The 24533-nt window shown below is 42.0% G+C and overlaps 1 protein-coding gene across 1 annotated transcript in view; it reads left to right on the top strand.

Annotated features, from left to right (window-relative positions):
* The window catches only part of cd276 (CD276 molecule), an 81081-nt gene extending 60491 nt beyond the window's left edge, over positions 1-20590 (top strand). Inside the window, exons 7-8 of the mRNA XM_080458668.1 lie at positions 2033-2066; positions 19614-20590. Of these exons, the coding sequence (XP_080314794.1) occupies positions 2033-2055 (23 nt within the window). The 3' untranslated portion in view covers positions 2056-2066; positions 19614-20590. The remainder of the gene's footprint in view (positions 1-2032; positions 2067-19613) is intronic.
* The last annotated feature ends 3943 nt before the right edge of the window (positions 20591-24533 follow it).

The following is a 24533-nucleotide window of genomic DNA, read 5'->3' as shown; positions in this document are numbered from 1 at the left end:
TTTTTAATACTGCTTCTGGGATATAATCTATGATATGTCCAAATTGTTTGACTATTGATAGAAAAAAGTTTTTACATATCCATTTAACCATTAAAACCGCAGTGTGGAAAATTGGATAACTACAAAAAGGAATACATATAAATGAATATAATACATTTGGTGTTCCAATAAACATCTGCTTGTTTAACAAGCTGAATAGAGTGACTTTTAACGGGCCCCTGTGGCGTTTTATTACACAGGTGGTGGTAGCAGTGTATGAGCAAACTGAGCATGGCACTAACCATGGCATTCAGGGAGACTGCTGGGAAGCAAAAGTTGATGAAAAGCAAATAAATATTTCTGTTTTCTATATTGATTTCACCTTGATTTTATGGGAAAAGAAAAGACTTTGCAGAGTTTTTTGATTCTTTACTTTTCCCCGCTTATGAAATACTGTATTGACCTAAATTTAGAAGCGCAATTTAAGTACTGAGAGATGCCTTTCCAGACTGGCGTTTATTAAAAAGTTGAACTGTTTTCTTATGGCATAACTCAGTTTGACAGTCCTGTGGGTCACTAACATACCATTCCACATTGCTACAGTTCAAATTGAGAGGGCATAGTGAAGCAGCCTGAGGCAACTCAACTTGACATGCCCTCCCTTTTTAGGACCACCACATACTCCACCACTGGGCTCTCCCAACGGTCGCACATTACTGACTAAAGATATGTAAATAGAACATTCATGTTGCCTTCATTATTAGATGTGGGTCACTGGATAACTTCAAGAGTGCTAATTAAAAGAGCTCCCCGCACACCATTGCTTAGTAGTTGCACACACATTATTCAAGCGCCACACTTGTGTTATGTGCTGTTTCAGCTGCATGCAGGCAGCTACGTGTTTACTATTGTGTTTTCTCCAAGGGGGGAAATCCTGAGACTCCTTTTTTGGTGCTGAAGGCCAAGTTACACGGGTTGGATAATTATGGGATTATAAGCCTTGCATTGCATGAATTATATAGTCCTCATTCTACACCAAATCCTCTAATTATATACAAATAGATATTTCTTGTGAATGCTCTTACTCGTTAGTTTCTATGTTCCATCCTCGCAACAGAAGGTGTTGCCGCTTGTTGCAAAAGTGGAAATAAAATGGTTGTTGGAGAAAAGTTTCCTCTTCTGTTTGCCGGTTTCCTGCTTTGAGTTGGAGAAAATGCTCATCAAGAATGTGCTGCAAGCTGAGGTACTTCTACACCCTCTCCGAGGGTGTCTGCCTGGCTGCGAGGAAAAGGCCACCTGATCATTGTCAGAAGAGATAGAAGAATAGTGGCCCCTAAATCATTTAGAATAATGAGTGTTGTCACAGTTAATAAAAGCAGTCATACCCCTTGTCGTTGTACATCAAAACAAACAGGCTGGTCCCACTCCTTATTTGTTTGCATATTAGACAAATGAAAGAGCGTAAGGAGGGCTTTTGTATAAGGGCTGTGAGTACTGGAAGAGTAAAAGCAATCGTTTTTATTTGTTTTTTCGCTGGGATGAATCCTCTTGTACATGCGCCATTTACATCCTCCTGCCATACAATCCCATATCCACCCTCCCAGCCGAATCCCCCTTCTGTCATGTAATCTACGCTCCTCTGACAGCACAGCCAAGGCCCGGTGGGAGAGTGCCTATCCATCTCACTACCCCAATCTGCCTCCCCTGTTTGGTTCCACATGAGCACTCAGCTGCTGTGACTAATTAAATAAAGCGCTGTGCCCTCTGCTTCCTGTTAGCCATGGCAAGGTTGGCGCTCAGAGATGGAGTGGAGGAGGAGGAGGAGGAGCAGGAGGAGGTGAAGGAAGAAGAGAGGAGCTGAAGGAGGAGGAGGGGAACAGGATAACAACTACAAAGCTTGTGATAATGTTGTGGTCTACTAAGACAATGGACACACGGGCTCCACGGTTGCCAACATGGCCGCTTTGCAGTAACAACATGACAGCCATATAGTTCGTTCACACCATATTTTGAGCTCTAGATTGATTGTTGTTTGTTTTTGTTTTCTCCTCAGCCATGACACCTCTGAAAAGCTAAAGTGAAAAAAGGTGAGTATGATTTGAACGCAGCGGTGGATGTTTCTGTAAGTCAGATCTATCGTTTCATGTGTTGCAGGGTTGTTGTTTTTTTTTTTCTTTTTCTTTTTTCTGCTTATCACAATTGGCTGGTGTTCTCGGTAGTAATGCTCTGGAGGACTCCGTGTCTCTCGAGGGGCCATGGGTAAGTGCTGCTGTAATGAGGCTGAGCTGCATTAATTCAGCACAGTCAGGAATATGAGAAGTCTTGACATTTTGATTTTAGGAACCACTGAGTCACTGACTGATATGACAAATTTATTACAATTCATTCACCATGCAAGCATGAATTGTAGGTGCCCCCAGTCAAAAGCACAATGTGTTTTTCTTAATGATGAACTATTAGAGAGTCATGCATCCAGCCTACTAATGCATATTCAGTGTCATGGGCAATCCTAAACATTGTTTATACGTAAAAGGAAAACTTTAAAAGGAAAGCATGATAGCATGATATAAAAAAAAATGCATGTAAAATTAAAGCTGTTGCGCTGGAGCTATAGGTGGTTCTTGTAAATCTTATACCAAGCCTGTCTTGAATCAAAAGAAAATACTGTAGAATAAAGAGTACACACAGCAGAAGCTCCAGCTTTTATGATATGACTGAATAAGAAACAAACGAAAACTCTGACAGAAATTTAAAAAGAGTTGGACTGAAGACAAACTGTGTACTCCATTGACTCGCCAAGGTTACTTATATTTAACATGCTGCACCTTCAAGTTTGTTTAACGCCGCTGCAGAAAATATTGAATAAAAAAAAAAAACGAACAAAAAACCCCAGAAGTACTGCATTGAGGTCAGAGATATTGGCAAAATCATATTAATGTATATGCATGTGGGATTCATGGCAGCGCTTCATAGACGACCACTGACAAGGTTATATCTCAACAAAGTTTACAAAATTGTATTACAAAATTGAAGCTATCACAAAAGGAAGACCTGTTTGATCCTGGTCACTTTCAAATCATAATCGTATGACGATCGACAACCAAAATGTTACCGGATTGTCCTCATGTTAGAGCCAACGTGTGTGAAATTTGAGCAACATATTTAAGATTTTGTGGATTTGATGCACAACCCTGGATCTATAAAGGATATTCCCTCCACTGTTGATAAAGATGTAAACATGTTTTCTACTCTCTGATTTGTGACACGCTGCAGGAAAGTGTTAAATGTGGAGAATACTGGAGGCTGCATGTCTTTTTCCTCGTAGTTTTACACCAGGTTGGATGAACTAACAGTGGAGTTTACTGCATTTCCATTAAGTTTAAGCCCATCTCAAGGAACACTTATTCTCATGGTGATTAAAACAACAACAACAACAACATAAATCTAGAAGAAAAAAAAAGCATATCAACAATCTCAGCAACTTCGTAGGATATGTACATTAACACTGAAATATCTAAAAACCACAATTAATATAATCTTGGATAAAACAGACACTGCTGGGGTTCCAGTACCAGTTATACAGTTGTTGTGCATAGTAGATGTGCGTTAGGGTACATGGAAGTGGTTCAGCTCCCCACAGTGAAAGCAGACAGGGAAGATTTTCCGCAGACATGCTGTATCTCGGTTTTGCTCTTTGAGTTGGATTGATTTGTGGATTTGTGACACTGTCACTGGTCTGAGCGATGGTCTGTTCTGAAGTAGAGGCTGACTCAAATGTACAGCTTGACGAAAGGAAAGAGAGCTGATAACCGAAAACACCAACAGATTAGTGGCTTGATTCTCCCCGTGCAGCATGCGGGGGAATAGTTACACAACCGTCGAGGGAAGGATCGGACCACACTGGGTGTAACCTCATTAGTTCTGGTGCATCAGATGGAGACACCAAAGGAGTGGTCCCACGGACTGAGGGGTACGATGCAGCGTCTTCTGCCTGTGGATATGATAGACAGTTTGTGTGGAATGTCTGACCCACGTCTCCTGATATCTCTGCATTTTTCTGTCTGTATGCTGCCTACTTTTTTTTTTTTTTTTTTTCCTCTGTTTTGCTGCAGTGTGGATAGACTCCCTGGTGAGCAGCCACTGCCAGGTGCAGTCTGGGCACTTCTCCCTCTGTTAGCTGTCATTCAAGCCTGATTTTCCAACCTAAAAAAATACACCCAGGCGTTGTTTTTGTTGCTATTAAATTCACGCATGCTTTTTGTAGTGGTCTCCTGGACCTCCGTGATGGTATGCTACCTGAATATTATACCACAATGTTGTTCTTGTGCTGAGTTTTTGTATATTTTCTGTCTCACACTCCTGGCTATGTTTGGATTCAGTCTAAGTATGTAGTACATGTAAGCAATGATTTCCAATTATAGTCATTCTCTATTGTCCGATTGCCTGTTGTCTGCAAGACTGTTGAGCTATTTTTTAATGTCCCGTTTGACCTGCACCTAAAACAACAGCATTAGTTGGCAGGAAAGTACTGAATTGCAGGTAGTGAAGGGAGCCGCCGTGCTGGCATCATTGGGCCCCGAGGCCCCCGGGGAGGGAAACGGGACTCTCCCAGAGCTGCCCCTTCTTGCTCACTCAGCCATGCTGAGCTTGTAACATACTCCATCTCCTTCCCTCAGCTCGTACACATGGACCTATAAGCAAGGAAAGCCCTGAACCTCTGAGCTATTTTGGGAAAAACTACTGTTTCTCCAACCAACAACGGACACTCAGTACCCCAGAGGGAAGGGATATTTTTGACTCCAGAACTTTCTTTTCTGGAGTAAATATAGATCTCATTTTGTTTTGGTATTGCACTTGGATCTTTTCATATTTGAAGCTGATATTTTGGGAGACATTTTAAGAGCCGTTTTGATCAATCTTCATTTGACAAATATTAAGGTTTATGGTGACAGCATAGACTGTATAATGTCAAAAATGAAACGCATTATGAATTAATTTGTTGGTTGTTTTTTTTTAACTCCCAGCCTATTCCAAGACACTTTCACCAACAATGTAGAAACCTGCCCTTCCCTATGGCTCACAGATTTATTTGATATATAGCATTCATACCACAATATGAAAAAGAGGTCAGCAGACATGTAAATCTGAATAAAAACAGCATATAATCATTTTAGACTTCTGTGAAATAACTTTTATTCAAATTTTACTATTATCTTCACAAAAGATCCAGACTGGATCCAGGTCACCATCATTTTCACCGTGAAGCCACACTGTGCCTGTGCATACAGGGGTTTTTAACCAGGAGCCTCGTTCCTCTTGGGAGGTTGTTGTCCAAATTAGATTAACATATATTAAATAAAACCATGTGAAAAACACCTTCTAGAATCTAGAGCAGACCTGGAAATATGCCTATGGCTTTCGTTTGGAAGGCTGTTAGTATTGAATGTGGGTGAGAGTCGGTGTTAGTCTTCACTGCGATGTTTTATCATGCATTAGACTCAAGCAAAGGTTTTTTTTTTTGAAGTATCTTTAAAACTCATACCATGGAATAATCATTGTAAACCGCTTAAAACATTCATTTTGATCATTTTAAAAGTCTCATAAAGAATGTAAAAAAAGAAAAGAGAAATGGCGTAGTTTTTTTGAAAGGCCGCTGTACTTGAATAGCTGTCCTTCTGTTTTATTGTAAATGTTTGTATGATGTACCAGGATTCTGTGTGACTGCTGCCTTGGCATGCTCTCCATTATGCCTCCAGGTTGGTGGGTCCTCCTGGTTACATAAAGGCAATAAAGAAAGAGAAAATATTCTCAAATTGCATTGATTTTCAGCATTGATAGTGTCTTTTCAGATGAGTGAGCTGCCCACACCATAGAAACTAATGCAAACCACTGCATGTGAGACTTCAGTGTGCCATTGATGGTTCCGTCTTTACTGACTGATTTAGCTTTAACTTTTATTTGTGAATTGCATAGTGGACTTTGTTAACAGACAATGGTTTCTGGAAGTGTCCATGCATTGCTTTCTGTACAAAATAATTCCCGTAAATATAGCATCAAGGGTCACAAGATTGCGAGTGCTCATTGTTGGAATCATCCTTGGAAACTGATAGCAGCCCACCCAATTGGTGGTTTAAAAATTAAAAAAGAAAAAAGCCTGAAAAGCTTTTGTTGTTTAAGTCTGTGCCGTGTTGCTGCTATTAAATTCAAGATGAGTGCTAAATGTCTGATTTTGAACATTAGATATAGTGCTACTATAATAAAATGTATGGTTGTGAGAACTCATTAATATTGCATGTGCCATTTTTCTGTCGAAACAGGTGAGTTTTGATAACGAGTGCGATGCAACAGTGGGTTAACACCTTGACACTTGCACTCTGGGATGAAAAAAAAAAAAACCACTGATACCTGAAGAGGTGTTCTCGGATTGGATTTGATGTATTATTGATATTTTGTTGAGCAACTCCATGGACTTGAGTTATCAACAAGGCATAAAATCAGATGATGTGTATGTTGAGATTAGTCGATGCCTCATGGTGAAGGGCTTCGGTCTCTGTGGAAAGCAGATGTGTGATGCACTTGACAAAACGGGAAGTGATGACCTGCACATAGTACTTGACTCAAGTGGAGAATCAAACATGGCACTCCCCATACATCATGTTCAGTAGTCATGGAAACTTGGACCACATTGGGGAAACTTGATTTTGAATGGTTTTGGTCTGCATTAAACACACACCCACACACATTTATGCATACTATTCTGTGTGGTTAACGAGTATTAAAACAGTAAGACGGGCCTACGGAGCACGAGTGAAACTCAAAAGCGTTTGTGATTGTTCAGAATGGCCGCACTCAAAGACCAGCTAAAAAGCCAGCTGTCGTAGTGACAGAAAACAATGTCGTTACAAGATGGGGATAACGGCGCACATTTCCAAGCCGTCGCCACAGGACGGCACTCGCAGCGTCGTTCCCCGAGCCACAAACAGTTGGCAGGATGGTTCCTCGGCTATACGACCATCTGACAGGCAATTCTGATGGAGTTTGACCGGTTCTTTACTTGCCTGCTATCCCCACCATTAGCGCCATGCAGACTCGCCGTGTGTGTCTGTGTTCTTCACCACCAAGCCTTTAACTCTTACTTTAATAACCAGCAGTTTGGTGTCAGTAGTGTGACTACTTTTTATTACAAGGTTGGACAGTTACAGCTTGTTTTTTATTATACTCTGATTGGTCATTGCTATAAAGCTGCAGCATGCAGAGAGGGTAGAAGATGATGGAAGGTGCAGAAAGTAATTTCCTGTAACTAGCCAAAATAAAGTCTGCCAGTAGGAGTCAAAGAGAGGACATTTGTCATTACTGTAGTACCCACTGACCTTCACCGAGACTGTTATTGCGAGGTAATATCCTGCAAGCCCCGAGACCTCCCCACTGCTGAATCATCCTGGATCAATTATTCTAATATTTGTATGGCAGTTTTGCCATCGATTAATACATTTATGCAGAGTGCAGCATATCTTATTTAATAAAGCAAGGCTCTGCATTTAATTAAGTTGTTTTAGAGTCACGGGTGCACTTTGTTTTCATAAACCTTGGCCTTATCGATACATGTGTTCATTTGTGACTTATGTTTATCAAATCAAAGTTTTATTGTTTCATTACCAGCAGTACAACACACAGGCAGAGCAGTAAATGGCTATCTGCAGCTCGCTCAATATTCTGTGGGCTGTGCACACTGTTTGTTGCCATCGTTAGTGGCTCATCCACGCTGCGAGTTATCGTAAATATTATGTGCTGATCATTATAGCAACTTACTGGTTCTGTGGACTCAGACAGCAGCAGAGGGGTTCAGTGAATAAAACTTTGGTATTTATAAGAAAGAAATGTACTTGCAGTAGCTGGCAGTCACAGTTGTCGCTGCCTGTTTGTTTCCTGCTAAGAAAGGGAACAGCATCCATTATTAAAGCAAGCATCATCATTTTGTACCCATCACTTATAATATGGTAGTAAGATTAAACAAATGTTCTCTCCGCTTTACAGTGAATCCACAAAGTTTGCTCATCAACCCTTTCATTTCTATATTGTTTACATGATTTGGTATGCAGACTTCACATAACGACTCCCAAACCATTTATGATATCTGAAAAATTCAAGAGGAGAAATACTGTTTATTCGCACTCAAACTTTATGTCACCGCATGACATTAAAATGATGAAAGGGGCATAAGGAGTCACTCATTGCACATTTCTGACAATTCTACAGTCATAAAATAGATAGAAATTCAGCTTATATGTATGTAGTTGTTAGATGGTTAAAAGCCGAAAATAATGGTAAAACGCCACCCTTTGTCCATACAACACAACCGAGCCACCAGCCTTTGCATGATCTTTAAAAGAACTGGAAGTTTACATGAGCATATCCATCTCAGTTCATTTATTCCCGTCTTTTTCCTCGCTGATAGCTGAGTAATCGAAATGTCTGCGGAATGCGGTTTCCAGCAAAAACAAGAAAAGCGCTGATGATCAGTGTATTGTTCTCGGAGTGTTGTAATCAATGTATCACGTTAAAGCAAATGACACGTCTCACACGAGAAATACATTTTGTGGGTAGCTTCATCGAGAGAAGCCTCACAGCTTTCCTTTAGAAAATCTGCATTGGATGTTATGGGCCTACCGTCATCATTTCCAATGATTTTTTAAAAGTCTTTTTATTTTTCTATGTTAACGTGGAGAAGAGGTGTGTGCAGAACCTCGGCTGTGTCCGTGATAGCTGCAAATTAGAAGAGAATAAATATTCAAAGGCCGACATGAAGGGAATAAAGAAAACTCGGTGAAATGAGGAGCGGTATGGACGAACCCGGTCATCTACCTGAGGACTTTCGATGAATTCCAATGAGGGCGCAGATTACATTTCTTTATTTTTTTTTGGAAGATAGGCCCTATAGGTGCAATTAGTGCTACATAATGGCCCTTTTGTGGCTCCTTCAGCAGTGTTAAGAAATATTGATTCAATTTACACCTACTGTATATATTCACTTAAACCTGAACCTGACATGCTAAGAATACATTCCTTTATTTGTTCGCTTGGTCCCGTGGCAGCTCAGGCTTTGCACTATGACAATTTGATAAATAGATGCAACTATTTTCAGAAGGAAGTGAAATAGGGTGAAAGTTCAAAGGAGAAAACCCAGCCTAAGTGTTTTAGAATCTTGCCAGGTGTGTGGGATGGGATGGGTGTGCTCATCTTTCTTTTTTGGTGTACAATGAAGCGAGGGGCAAGGAGGCCTCATGCTGAGAGCAGACTGAGCTCCCTGAACGTGGCAGGTGAAGCCCGGCAGATGCTGATGATGCCAGACAGGACACTTACGTCGGACTCTCTCCGGGGAGGTGTGGGGTGTCCTGAGGCGGAGTTTGACTCACTATTCCAGTCTCTCTGATCCCTACATTATTTATGTTTTTGTCTCAGCCATTTATCAACATTTTTATACCTCCAAGCCTCATTCTACAGTACATCGCCTGTGATGGAATAGGTTGCAGCAATGATAGCCTCTGAGGGAAGCCAATAACCGAATATAGTAGCTCATATTGATATCAGAAAAGTGTGGAATGGACAAGTATGGTGCACAGCAATCTCTGCATGCTGTTGGCTAACATCCATCCACATCAAAACAGTGCAGTGGAAAATAAAATACAAGGAAGGAAACTGCTGCGCTGGCTCTCTTTTTTTTTTTTTTTTTTTTTTTTAATATTAATTTTTAGGAGATGAAACTGGTAATATGTGAGCTGTAGTACGAGACGTGCAGAGACTGAATCACTGATCAATGACAGCTAATGAACACGGCAGGAGTTCTGCTCTGTTTGCCTCTCGACAGAGAGCTGCCTTCTCCAGAGAGCTCCTTCTCGCCTGTTTTTTTTTTGCCAGAAAAAGCACAGGAGCCTTCATTGAAACCAACTGCCTCCGGGCTCAATTAACTACCATAGATTCCTCATAATGCAGATGAGAAGCCGCATACACGATCGGCTGAGTGTTGATGTTGAACAACATGCGCGCGTAAACAGGATGGCATGCCTGGAGACAGATGGCTGGGCACCATGGCTCTGTGACATTGCATCCACACATGAGAGAAAAGCTCCGCACAACAAAAGCAGTTGGAGTGATTACTCCCATCTTCACAATCGACACCAAAGATTATCCGATTAGACTTTATGCACCAAACTTCGATAGTCAGATTGAATAGTACTAAAAGCAAACTATAATAGTGGATCAATGAGCTCCCGATGATCAATAATGCTGCTAAACGTAGCAATGCATGTGACGATGCACCAGAGCCAAACCAGCTGAAGTTCTGATGTTGTTGATGTTGACAGCTCCATGTTGATGACCTGGTTTTCTTTATGGGTTTGGTCACCTGGCTTTGGCCTTCTCTGCTAATGATTAGCATCACTTTGTATTCGTCATTCAAGGAGCTCGCTGTCCTTTTGACCTACATGATGAGGACACTCGACGCCACGAGCACAGTCATCATCGGCTGGTATCATATTTATGGTTGGACCATCCCATAGAATTTCCTTAAATTTGTGACCCACTTAATTTTTAACTATATTTCTGTCTTGTATTATCTTAAGAACACCTATTTTGGAGAGGTTAGCACACACATCCACATGTATATAATCATAGATTTGTAGAATTTTAAAGGCGTTAACTTTTCTTCAATTTTATATCTGCTGGATTTATGTGATCGCGATGCCTCCAGAACATTTCAAATGAAGATTAAAAGGGGGAATTTCTAGATTGTAATGGATTAAGGTTGACAATATTAAACATGTTTTTGTGGCAATAGTTCTTGTATGTGTTCTGTAAGTATGAGCCAGCCTTTATTTTATTTTGTGTCTCAAGATTTACTTTCCTATTCCTGTGTATAACAAAGGCCTGTGAAATTAAAATGTAAACTATCACAATAGACATCAAAATGTTGTCTTAACAACTTACTTTCTTTTCCCTTTTTCTATCATTGACATGTGCCAGATGTAAGATTGCTTTGTTATGTTGAGTCACTTGTACAGTCAGTTTGCCCTTTGGTGTTTTAACCATGTGCATTTACTAACAAGCTTACGTAACTGTAAAGTTGAATGAAGAAATAGGACGTCTGCTCTCTCACATACTGTTGTGTGATGATGCAGGACGTCAAATTTTGAAGTTTACAGATGAACAGGGTGTGATTTTAACCCTTCAGTGTAGCATTGCACATCTGCTACAGCATCATTCTCTATTATTGGAGCGAAACTAGATTTCAGATTGACTCACCGCGCCATCTTATGGAATAAAGTAACAGTACAGGACTGGATAGCCAGGCTTAGGGGCCAAGCAGGTTAGCGAGTTAACTTCAGTGAGAAGTTCCCCAACATTTCCTGTAAACATCCATTAGATGACTGTGCCATGACTGCCGTTTGCCTACATTTTCTCTTTCTCAATGTTCCAAACCAATAATGTGCTGGCAGGAAGGAGTGGGTGGAGACGAGTGTCAGGGCTGATGTTTGACAGAAGGAGTGAAAGGGAAGTTTTACAAGACGGTACTGCGACCTGTGATAGTATATTGTTAGGAAACAGAGGAAGATGAAGATGCTGAGATTTTCATCGGGGAGGTACAGGATTAAAAATGAACAGATCAGAAGGAGGGCTGAGGTTTAGCCGTTTTCAGAGATAAAGCCAGGTTTAGATGGTTTGGATGTGTGTTGAGGAGAGATAGTGGATATATTGGACCAAGGATGTTAGAGATGGAGCTGCCGGGAGAAGAAGACAAGATTCATGGCTGTTGTAAATGAGGACTTGAAGATAGTTGTCGGAGCTGTACAGGAAGCGGCGGACCGGATTAGTTGGAGGAAGAGGATCCACTGTGCTGAGCAGCCGAAAGAAGTTCTAAATCTAGGTAGCCATTAATTTCATCTTGACTAGTTGGTATGTCTTGGTGGAAATCGTAGTTTTGCGACATGGAATCTGAAGTTCATTCAGGGATTTTCACATCTGCAATAGTTCATTCATAGAAAGAAAAGACGCCAAGGATCCTATTTGTGGGGACATTTTTAAAACGCTCCCAGCGTATTGTTCATATTGTTTACAAATCTTCTGCTTATCAAAGGGAATTTGTTCAGCTACTGGGAATGTACTCGTGGCAAGAAGCCTTAAACACCAAACAGCCTCCCACTGTGATGGGAATATGCTAAACATATTGCTTACTGAGCAACAAGACGATTTACATGCTAAGTTTCGTGATGAAACACAAGAAGTTGCACATGTTTATTCACAGAAAGATTAAACATGTAACTGCACGCTCATGCGTTTTGCACTTTTTTTAATACCCCCCCCCCCCCCCCCCCCCCCCCCCCCCAACTGTAGAAGTAGATTAACTGGATGAAGAGGAGCATGATCAAACACAGCACATATGCTAAGAAGTGGTGCTGTGACATGACTGATGCCACTGCTGCTCGAATGTTTTGAAAATAATCTTCTCCCCTTGAAGTGAAACGTTAATTGTTTTAAATGACATGGAGCTCATTAGTGCTTGTGAATATTTAAACTGTCAGTCATTCAGAAGTGGACATTCTCTTCTGGTTTTCCTTTATGGCATGTGTGTTCAGACCACTGTTCATGTTTTAAAGCAATTACAAGATTGTCTGTGTCACTCCATTTTATAGTCTGTGACATCGGAAACAACACATTGCAGGGACACAGTGAGGTGGAAGTAATTGTGCATCAGGCAGCAACGACTTCTTGCTATTAAAAAAAAAAAAAAGGGAGCAAAACAATCTTTACGCAAATAAAACAGGTATTCTATATGATTAAAATATCATCACAAGAGTGAAAACCATATGACTAAGCAGCTAAAAATATGCACCTGCAATGTTAAAGTGTGGAATTGACCTCTGGGCAGAGATTTGATTGGCTAGAATTGCAGTGAAATGAGGCTGAATGTAAACTGGATGTAAACATGCCTCAGCCCTTCATCCAGATCTCGGCTCGGCTCAGCCGGCGAGGTGACAGTCACCTTCATGCTGCATCAGGGAACAAATCAATCACAACATAGGTGGGAGACTGTTGGCATGTCATCCCGTGTGATACTAAATACTCATTCGGATTAACATACTGAGAATATAAGTGGTATGGGCGACAAAATGATTGACTTCCTTGTTGAGGTAGATGACATCTCGGTGTGAGTGAGGGGAGAGAAAAAAATAAAAAGCCCCCCTTTGTTTCGCTGCCCTTCTGCCTTTCTCCCAGCATCGAGTCGGCTCGCCTTTGGGGCTTACCACAGGAGTCTCTTCAAATGATCCTTTAGACTGAAGTGAAGCATCAAGATTAATGCGCTTCCACCTCCCACCCAGGCTCTGGGGGGGTGCGAAGCCTTATAATTAACACCAGGAGGGCTGCAGGCTGCTTCTGAGAAGAGGTCGAGGGTGGGGTTACCTCAGCCACAGGAAAAAGAGCTGATAAAGGTGTAAAAATTTTACAGGGTGATACATGCTGCTGCTTTCGGAATAACGGCGTGGTAACAGAATGACCTGTCAGACAGCTCACCCGGCTTATCCTTATTGGAATTAAGTGGGGAGGCTGCTGCCTCACTCCATTGTTCACAGTGATGATTATTGTTGTATGTTGCGACCTACGTGAATCATCACTTCTTCTTTTTTTCTGAGTCAGATCTGCTCCTGCAGAGCAGAAACATCTGGATGCTGTTTGTATGTTTGCTTTCTTGATGAGACGGTCGGCGCCACTCTCAAATCTGCTGAAACGATGTAGCCACAGTCAGCTGTCAGTCTCCCTCACTCAGGACAAAAGACTGGCAACAGGTGGAAACGGCTCGCCTTTCAACCCTAAAGGGTCCTGTCAAATCTGTTTTATTTCTTTTCATCCTTCCATCTTTAATACCGGTTTTATCCCGCCTTGGGTCACCCGGGGTGCTGAAGCTGATTCCAGCTGATCTTGAGGGTGAAAGGCAGTTTCACCAGCCTACTGCAGGGCTTAGACAGACTCACACAACCATCCACATCTGGAGCCAGATCAAAGTTAACACTGAAGCAGACAAACCTATATCTCGATTGTGAGAGGAACGGGTCAAAAACTGCAAGGGTAGATCATGCAAACTCCACACACAAAGGCCCCATCAGCGAACGCCTCGTCATGATGAATTAATCAATCAGTATGTATTATCATTATACAAAAATGGGAAACTCTGTTTGGCGTTTCTCAGGTAAAAACCAGGACAGATAAGAGCTACAAATTAACGGTGAGGTGATATTGAAGATTGATGGATGGAGAAATTAAACACTTAGAGATACTGTATTATTTCTGTTTATTTCTGAATATTCAGCTGTTGTTTCCCAAAAGAATTTAATAATAGCTGTAATTACCTATAGGTGTATATTAGGCAAATTACAAATGTTTTAACCGAAATAGTCTCCTTCCTCTTGTGTTGTTTTTAGTTACAAGTTTTTCCAATGAAGCATGCAGCATGGCTATATAAATATTTATATATTTCTAAACCGGCACTTGTAAAGCTTATTATTAGAGTGATATCAACGTGTTTGAAATATTGTGACACTTTCATTAGTGGCATTAGAGGAATCCGGTGCCCCATTGTGAGACTTCAGAACAGCAGGTTTGTTTTTTAATCAGCCTTAATTCACAAAGGTAATGTCAAAACTTTGGTTATATAACTGAGCTGTTCTCAGAAACAGATGGCCGCAGAAAAGGAGAGAAAATGCGAGACTTAACTTTTTTTGAGTGTCTTTTTTAGGTTTACGGTTTACTTGAAGGCAGCGGCATTTACTCGCATGGTTAAACCTAATAATAATAGCCTCTTTATATTTCTTCCCACGCTGATGCTACTAACTGCTATTTAAATATATTCCACACCCCACCATTCGTGTCCCGGGGGAACCTGGGATCTTGTTTCCATTGCTGCCTTGTAAGGTATCTGCACAAATGTAAATGCATCGTAAAAGGCAGCTCAGTAAATCCTCTTTGAGCGGTACATGTTACACTTCATAATTATCCATTGTGGGGCTGAGGAATCGTCATGATGCGTTTGATCATCAGGTAATGATGCTCAAGTATCAGCGAGGTGTCGTCGCTTCCTCGTTATTCCAAAATCTCCTCCAAGGTTATTCCCCATCTTGTCTGCGGTTTGTCTTTGATAGCTTTCTCTGATTGTAGTTGTTTCTTCTGTGGGAGTCAAAGAGCTGGAGTGTTTTTTTGTTTTTCATGATGCTGCACAAATATAGAAGTTTTAGGTGTGTGTGTGTGTGTGTGTGTGTGTGTGTGTGTGTGTGTGTGTGTGTGTGTGTGTGTGTGTGTGTGTGTGTGTGTGTGTGTGTGTGTGTGTGTGTGTGTGTGTGTGTGTGTGTGTGTGTGTGTGTGTGTGTGTGTGTGTGTGTGTGTGTGTGTGTGTGTTTTTAAATAAATAATGGAGACGTTACCAATGGAGAAAATGAAATATGGCACTTACATTTCAATGTAAATGAGGAAAGAAATGGGCGCGCTGTGGATTTACAACGCTTCATTAGATTGAATTCACTGTGCATCTGTATCTACCACGTGAACAATCTCCTGTAGCCTGACTAAACTGGTGTGCAATCTTGTGTACCGGCTGTAAATGAATCTGTCCATCAGCTTGTGTCTTACGTGTTGGGAGTGGAGGGACGGCTCGGCCCCGCCGTGGCTGCTCTGGATTGTTTCCGACGGACGGAAGCTCTTTGTAAAACACTTGGGTTGGATTTTACTTTTCGATTGCCAGCGGCCAGACCTGTAATTTTCTTGGATCCCTAAATGACTGCTGCCTTTGCTGTGAAAAGCCCGGTCTTTCATTTCACCTCTGACCTCTGGACTCTATAGCCAGCGTGATTCCACTTTGAAACAGTGGTTGAGGGAGCTCTCTGGGGATCAGGGTTGGATTTGAATGTGATGGGCGGAGGTTGGGGATGCATGCGTTAAAATGCTGTTGTGTTCATTTGGGTGATGGATAACTTGGCAAGTCAGATTACTCTGTGACAGGGAGCAAATGGAAGCAGGGACGCATTTTAAAATGCTTTATAGAAACAGATATTCTGGCGACGAGCTTTGCAATTTGCGAGGATTCCTATCATTCACATTGACAGACCCAGGAACTGTATCACTTCTTTTGCTTTGACGTTTTGAGGCTGTCAGCAATGCCCTCAGGGTTTTCATTTTGGATGTTTCCACATCACACCAGCTGTCATGGGTAAAATGTAATAAAGGGATGATAATGAGCGTCAATTAGAAGGTAGGAGCAGCGCGCGCACAGAAGTATTTTTATGAGCGCTTCAAACACGGCATTACTGCTGCGCACACATAGTCACAGCTGTTCAAGGTACAGTATATCTAAAACAAAAGCGGATCCACGACAAAGTCTCCTGCTAAAAGTAAAATTTCCATTGTCACGAGGCAGAGATGATGAGCACCTCTCAGGATATATACAGCCATGTGAAAATGTAATTACACCCCAGGGAAATTGCTGGATGTATTGGATTTATCAAAGATTTGCCTGTTTCAAAGCCTAATCAGACAGCACTCTGAAATGAATGAAACATAGAAGTGACTTTTATCAATTGAATAATTATTAAAAGTGAGCAGTCACATGGAAAAAGTAGCTGTGTGACTGTCGCTACACTTAAAAGGAATATGAGGTTTAGTCTACGTGAAAATGATTGACATTTGGACTTTTCTTTTTTTGTAAGTATGTTCCATCTTCATTCTGGTCTTAAGGTCTCTCATGGGGCTGCAGAACAATGACTTTGAACCTGCCATTCTACCCGAGGACTAAGTTTAGTTTGAAATCTGTTATTTTACAGTGAGGACAGTCCTCTGTGTGACCGGGACTGATCCCTCTCCCTGATCCCCAAAGTTGTTTTTTTTTTCAAAGATTTGCCAGTGGCTATTATGACTTTAGGTCAAATTGTGTCAGATATTGAACATATTGCATTTTTCACCAACTCATAATGTGTGACGCAAAATGCCTTTGATGTCTCTTAAAAGGATTCAGACTAATTCGCCAATGATCAAGACCAAGACTTCTGGAAAAATTGCAAACCTCAGTAACAGCTGATCTGTTTGGTGCACACAGACATGAAACAGGGAAAACACACCTCATACTTAGAGTGAATCATAGACCTCCATCTGAATCCCATTGAAAGTTTGTGGGGGGGACATTTGAAACGGGGAAGACAAACACGCAGGCCACTTGAAGCCGAAGGAATTCTACATGCAAGAGTGATCAAATATATCAGAGCGAATGGCAACGACTGTTGGACAATCATGCATATATTCTACAATAAGCAGCCAATTCCTTCTGTGAGACGGATGGGGGTTGATACTGGCTTTGAGGGACAGGGTGGCGCCTGCTTTTTCCACTGAAGAATATAGAATCATCTGATATTTTTGTTGAATAAATGATTGAAAATGTGTTCAAAGATGCCATTCTTATTAATGAGCTCTTTCTCAATAAAACAACAAATGTTTGGAGGCTTAAGTTTAACAGAAAAAAGCTCCAACCATTTTTTTTTTAAAAGAAGTATCTGTCTTTAGTGTCTCAGAAGGAAAGAAAATTAAAAGATCTGTATTAATGGGCGAGTCTTCATTTAGGAGTCCGGTTGCATGCAGTCATAGCTGACTGCTTTGAATAATGTATCTAAAAACTGAAGCTCGCAGCATATAGCCCGCCATATTGCTTTTAGAAAGCTTCAAGAGGGGGGAGCGTCATGTGTGACATAATTAAATTCCACCCGACTTAATACAAACTGTTTAATGATGCAGGGAGAACAATTTCTTTCGCTGTGCTAGCAGTGGGGTGGTCCACAGGGGCAGAGAGTGAGGGAGAGAGGGAGAGAGAGAGAGGGAGAGAGAGAGAGGTGTGTCTCTTAATGGTGTAGCTGTTTGCTTAATGATGCCAAATCTGTGGGCATCTTAGTTCTTCTCTCTGCAGTATTTGCTTAACAATGTACCTCTGGCTGCTTTCTTCTCTTGCTGAAACTACTAATAATGATGAAAATGTCAGAAAACAGTCCAGGTTGTGAGCCTTGTCAACACGAGATGGAGATCCCAGGCCGACAACCAGCTCACCACAGGGTCCAATACGGCCCGCTCTCACAATTATTACAAAGGAGCCATTTTTAGGATTGTCCATCAAAGTCTTCAGAGTTTTTTCTTTTCTGGAGGAACATATAGACATGTCACATATAGTGCAGGGGTGTCAAACATAAGGCCAAAACCAGCCTGCAAGAGGCTCCAATCGGGTCGAACAAAACACCAAGAAAATTGGAAAAATTACAAAGAAAACCATGATTTTTGTTTTTTGAAGAAATTCCTTGAGAGTAACAGACACGAAACAACACTGAGACCCGGGCTGAGATATCGGTGATAATGCCATTAAAAAGCTAATTATGTCATCCAGCAAACTAGCTGTTGTGTCCCGGCCGTGCGGTCCAGGTGAGTTTATAAAAACACGCACAATAGTTATAGAAGTTTTTTCAGACATTTCACTGTATTTTGCATTGTTAAAACTGACTTCATGTTGAGATTGTAGTAATTTTTGGTAGTAATTATTAGTTTTTGTGAAAATATAAACATTTTCATCACATATACTACAACAAAGTAAAACTTTAAAGTATAAATTCAAAGGTTATTTTTGCACTATTGTACTGGTGCAGCCCACCGAAGGCTGTATGTGGCTGCTGAACTGAAATGTGTTTTGACACCCCTGACGCAAAGCATACATACTAAAAGAATCATATGTAGATTAATAATAATCAAATCAGTATATAAAAGTGTATGCAGATAAATATATATATATATATATATATATATATATAATATAGTCAAAGTATGCCTCCTTTAAAAACAGTTATACACCAAAATGAAACCTTGCTGTGAACAAAGACACAGAATCATAAATCTTATTCCAAATGTTTTATTGTGCCTGAAAACATTCAAATAACAGCAGTACAGAAATCACATCAGAATCTCCGGGATAACATAAGGATATAAATAATGCCTTGAGTGCATCAAAATACAATAAGACAATCTTTGTCTTACTGGGCTAATCAACAAATTAGAGTATCTTGTCCAATCCAACAGTATTGTCACTAATCCGTCAAAGAGTTTGTGAAGAGATTAGAAGCTGTGCTGCTCGATCGTCTGCTCTCCAGAAGTCCAGCTGCCCACAAGCCTCTTGTAACTAAGTACCGTAGTTTTCTGTGCACAGTGCCGGTCGGTTCAAGTACATGGTTAATAGTCTCTTGAAACAGTGGATATTAGACATTTTCACCAACAGGACGATCAAAGTGGACGTCTGCTCGCAAATCACAAATGCTCTCATTTTAAAGATGCGTGTAAATATTTGTGCTGTAAAGCTTGGAAGAAAATATTCAAATTCTCATTATTTCTAGTTTACGCGGCTCTCGTTTTACTTGTGGATGCGAACCAAAAGGAGGTTGACGTCTTCATTTATTATTTTTTTGGGGTGATTTCCCGGGTATTGTGATCAGCTCGTGGTTATTCATTATTTTTCCAAGATAATCATCAGTGAGGAGGCGAACGACATTGATTTATATGATTGTGTGTTTTCACAGGAGTCGGGGCCAGATGAGGGAGCCGGCAGTGGAGGTGGTGGTGGTGGGGGTGGGGGTGAGGAGAGGACTCTGGCGGGTAATCCCACTCCACCTATCCATCAACATGGAGACTATTTCCAGCGTCCCCTACAGAATGTCAAAGCCTCGCTGAGCAGAAGACGAGTCCATCATCCTCTTTTCTAAGACTTTCCCTCGAGTTTACATCAAAACACATAAACACATCATGTGCCATTATTTCTTCTCCTTTTTCTTTTTTTTTAATGCCCGGCCTTCGCTTCTATTTTTTTCTGTCAACTGCGGGACGAAGGGAAGCAGTGGCGACCGAGCGCGGGTTGCGCTGGGCGCAGTTATGTAGAGCAGACGCCGTGTTTGGAAAGCGACAGGATGCGACCGGGTCTCCTCTCGCCGTCGCCGGCATCACCCCGCCGTGATGGGGGCGTGTGCCAGAGATCCGTCTAAATAGGAAGCGAGACACTTAAAGAGATGACCCCCGCCTCGGTTCCCATCACCGTCTCTCTGCCAGAGAGCCAACTTGGCTCTTCCCATTACTCCTGCGCTTTGCTAATTAGCGTCTGTCGCCAGAGTAACTTGTACCTGTCAGCGTGCGCCGCTCTCCTATACTCAGTAAGTTGAAGGAATTGAAATTGAACGCCAGCTAAGCGCCAACAAACTGCAAATGGTGCATGGGATGCGCCCTGATTTCTTCACTGACCCGACGGCCTTGTAAGTACGAAATAGTTTTTAATGAACGCAGACGATCCCGGCTAGTTTTCTACGGCTGGTGTGGAATGTTTTATCTCTTCCAGGAGAGGGGGCGGGGGGGGGTGTTCAGGTTGTTTTATTGCCTCCGCCCCTGTTTTTTTTACATACTTAAGCAACTACAGTACCTGTGTCCTATGTCTATGTGTGATTGCCAAAGCCAAATTTGTGAAACCACCCTATGCCTATTTACATTAAAGAGACATGGTGAAACTGTCTGGTCACTGGTAATTATTGGTCCTTTTCCCAGGGCCACTTCGTGTTCGCCCAGGCAGAACAAGGTCGAGTTTATTACCCACATTTCTTCTCTTCACCCACGGGATTAGCCATGCTGCTTGAATTCCTCCTTCCACTTTTCCATTAGTTGATTTATCTCCCGACTAGGCCGTTCTACATAATGAGTGAAACATGAATTATGGTCCAAGTAATACAAATATTTCATTTACATGCAGATCAACGGTGACGTGTTGAATTGTTCCCAGTTAGACGCGGTCCTACTTTAGGGCTTAATCCCTCTCTGTTTGCCGACGCTCACTCATCCCAAACATTTGACTTGTTGTGAATAATGGATTTCCTCTCTGATTGTTTGGTGTTTGTCACATGTGAAATACCTACCTTGCATCAAGCCTGACACATGTTAGTATTGCAGAAACATCTCGCAGAGTTTTGCACGGAAAGAGGCGCACACACACACACACACACACACACACACACACACACACACACACACACAGTGTCCTCTGAATAAGCTGGCTGAGACTGTTGATCAAACCTCAGGTTGTGCCCAGATGCACAGATCTCTCTGTACAGTAGCCCTTGACCTTGCTGTGTGTCCTCCTCGCCCAGAAACCCGCCTGAAATTAAATTACAGATTAGTGGCTCCGGGCCCAAAGAAGGGGTTTATTTGGTTGGCCCGCCCCTCTCTGAGCGGCGCTCATTTTCTCATTCAGAAACGGGGGAAAAAAATGTTGTGGGATTTAAGGAAGAAAATGGCAGTCTTGGAGATATTTCTCTTTCTTGTGGCAGTGAGAGCTGGAACCAGCAGTCCCCTACAACTGCAAAGACTTTCTAAATCTCACATTGTAGGAGGAGGAGGAGGAGGAGGGGACCGAGGCCCAGAGGAAATAGGTTTGTGAGAAGTGAAAAATTGGCGCTTGGAAGCAAAGAAAATGATGCAGCAGCTCACTGTTTCTCTGCCTCCTCCTCCCCCCCTTTTGACTGTAAACTCTGGAAATTAAAAAAGTCACTCTTGTGAGACACAATGAGCAAAAGCCAAGCCCTCATTAATTTGGAAGTCTGTCAAGCCTTTCACAATCCTTAATTCTAAATTACATTCACTTCGAACAGCGTTCAAACACAAGTGACCATCAGCCGTCCACCAGTGTTCCTGCAGCCACTTCAGGGACGATTTGCGTCGTGCAGACGTATAAACTGCACCAGTTGGAGTCGCCGCTTGACCTCACATGCATGTTTTTGGACGCTGGAAGGAAATCCGGAGTCGATCCATCTTCGTATGGCGGTATGGAGAGCAAGGACGCCCGGACATCTCGGTCCCCCACAACTTCCTCCAGCTCTTCTGGGGGTTGTAAGTGTTTTACCTTTCAAAAGTACAACTGGAAGAGAGTAGAGAGTCAATAAGTTACTTTTTATGTGTGTTTCTGGAGCATAAATGATTGCGACTTTGTATTTTTTGCACATGGAGCAGATTCTTTTCCACAGAGCCCTTCATGTGTTACTGACGATATCTGTACAGAACACAAACCAACATTAGACTGGGCTTTTCATATTTGTGCGAGTTTCACGGCCGCAGTGTCTTCTCTCTGATACCCTTGGAAAGGGGCGGACTCGGGGAGTCGTACTTATGCGGTTGCAATCGGCACCCAATCCGCCACAGTGTCTCTTCAAAGGGGAAGTTTGTGACTTCGGAGGACGCCAGGCTGATGTGGCTAAATCAGATTAGTGAGGCTTATGTTAGCAGCACTTGAACTTTGAGCTGTATTCTGTCTCCAGTCTGTTAAAATGAAGTCTGTTACACACTCGGCTAAAGAGAGAGGACAAAGGATGCTCCCAGAATGTTGTAACATGCAACAACAACAAAAAGAAAAAAAAAAAAAAACTGTTTACTGAGCGCTTCTGGGATTCGTACTCTCACTCACTTTGATGTTCACTTGTCTCAGCTACTTTCATCCTGAGTGTGAGACACTCAAACTAAAGCACTTGTCGTTAATTACAATGAAATGTAATTAGGAGCTACTTACAATCAAAGGGAAACTTTGACTGATGCACTAATCAGAGATGTGAAACAACAGCTCCCTCCTCTTATCCGTTAACCTTGTCATACATGACTGCGGCTTTGAAATCAAATCTGTTAAGCAAGTTTCGCCTTCGTTTGGTGGAGTTTCTCCGCTTCGAAACTGTTTCGTCGGGGCCATTGCAACGAGTTCATTCGAAAGTCATCAAGAAGCAGAAAACTGAGGCAAACAGATGAAAAATCAAGCGGAGCAGCACAAATTTAGCCGGAGACGTGTGCGCTCGAGCAGACACGGAGAGTTGCAGGTACCCCAAGTTTCTCTTGTTTTGTATGAATCGACAGAAAGAAGGCAAAAGCCAGAAGACTGAACCGCATCCAAGGTCCTGATGAGTCTTGATGGGTTGAAAGTGGTCCGCAGGAACACGTACCACCCTGACCTCTGTTGTATCTTCTGTTTGGGATTTAAAAAAAAGGGGGGGGGGGGGGGGGGGGTCATCATCCTGGACAGATTACTTGTTCCCTGTATGGAGAAACGCACTTGAATATGACACTGAACCCATCAGAGGTCCAACCTCTTGTTTGGCAGATCAAGGGTGAAAAGAATAATTCAAAAAGTTCATTTCGGGACGACCGTGTATTTTACTGTGATTTGAAGTTGAAGCTTGATTGAAGTAGTCACTCAAATAAGGACGACTTGTGGAGATCTTAGCCTGCGTTAAAAACTCTTAAGGAAAAATTCCCTCTTTCTTTTACTGGAGTTTACCGGGGACTTCAGCTTTGGCTTCCCCTCATTACAGTACTGTCACATTTAATAAAAAATAATAATGATTGAAAATAAGAGATTCATTCTTTCACACTCACTGGTTTTGTGTGTGTGATGGGACACCTGAGGTCAGCGGCTCAGAGTCCAAGCAGCCTGGACCCTCGGCTCGGCCGGTTTCCCTTTAATCAGGGACTGATTCACACCGGGGACAGCCAGCGAATGCAATTAAGCAGAGGGCAGTAAAGAAAACCAGCTCCAGGAGCAGGATTGAAGACCACTGTGTAATTGGTTTATTCATGGAAACCTGGGATACTCGATCACAAGTTATCAAGATGCGTGTAAATAGTTTGGTCTGTGGCCAGCGGTTGGCTACTCTGGATGTAAGTGTAGCATGTAAACACTCCCTGGGAATTGAGCTTCACCGCCGGCGTCCTTGCATCATTTTTACGATCTGCTGGGTTTGTTCACCGCTTAAGGAGAAAACGCTGGCAGCATTTTACACTGTGTTTTATTTCTCCCGAGGAGGTTCGATAGTGTATTTAGTATGCAGAGGCTTGAGCTAAACATAAAACAGGGAAAAAGCGAGTGCGATGTTGTTCTGCCGGTGAGGAGTTTTGTAAGATCAGACCGGGATCCTGGATCAAGCTGCCTGTGGCCATCTTTGTTGATGTTTTTTTTTTTGTTTGTTTTTCACCCAACATTCGAAACGCAAGCCTGCGGAAGTGTGCGGATTTGCAATTTTTACCTCCGATGTCGTCCGATTTTTGTTGTGGTTGTCAAAAGAACTGAAATCTGAATTAAATAAGAGTAAGTGATGTTAATCTTTATTGGAGTAACACGAGTGAAGCTAAAGATAAATGCTGCGATTTAAATAATGTTTGAATAAGACACATTTGAAAAGGTTTGGACAATGTGATGTAAAATGTAAAAAAAAAGAAAAAAAGGTGAAAGTCACAGTCAGAGTGTATCAGCAGCATGTGAAGATGTGTGTCAGGTCTCGGTGCCGGTCGGTGAACGGACAACTCGTCCACAAAGCTGTAATCCCGTACACTTTCCACTGTAACGGTGTAAAGATATTGTAGTGCCCCATGTCGGAACAGGATAACGCAGCTTCGCAGCTGACTGCTTTGAGTGATGCGTTCAGGTG

The sequence above is a fragment of the Lipophrys pholis genome, assembly GCF_963383615.2.
Source record: "Lipophrys pholis genome assembly, chromosome: 2".
In the NCBI taxonomy this organism is placed as follows: domain Eukaryota; kingdom Metazoa; phylum Chordata; class Actinopteri; order Blenniiformes; family Blenniidae; genus Lipophrys; species Lipophrys pholis.
This window is presented reverse-complemented; position numbering and strand designations above follow the sequence as displayed.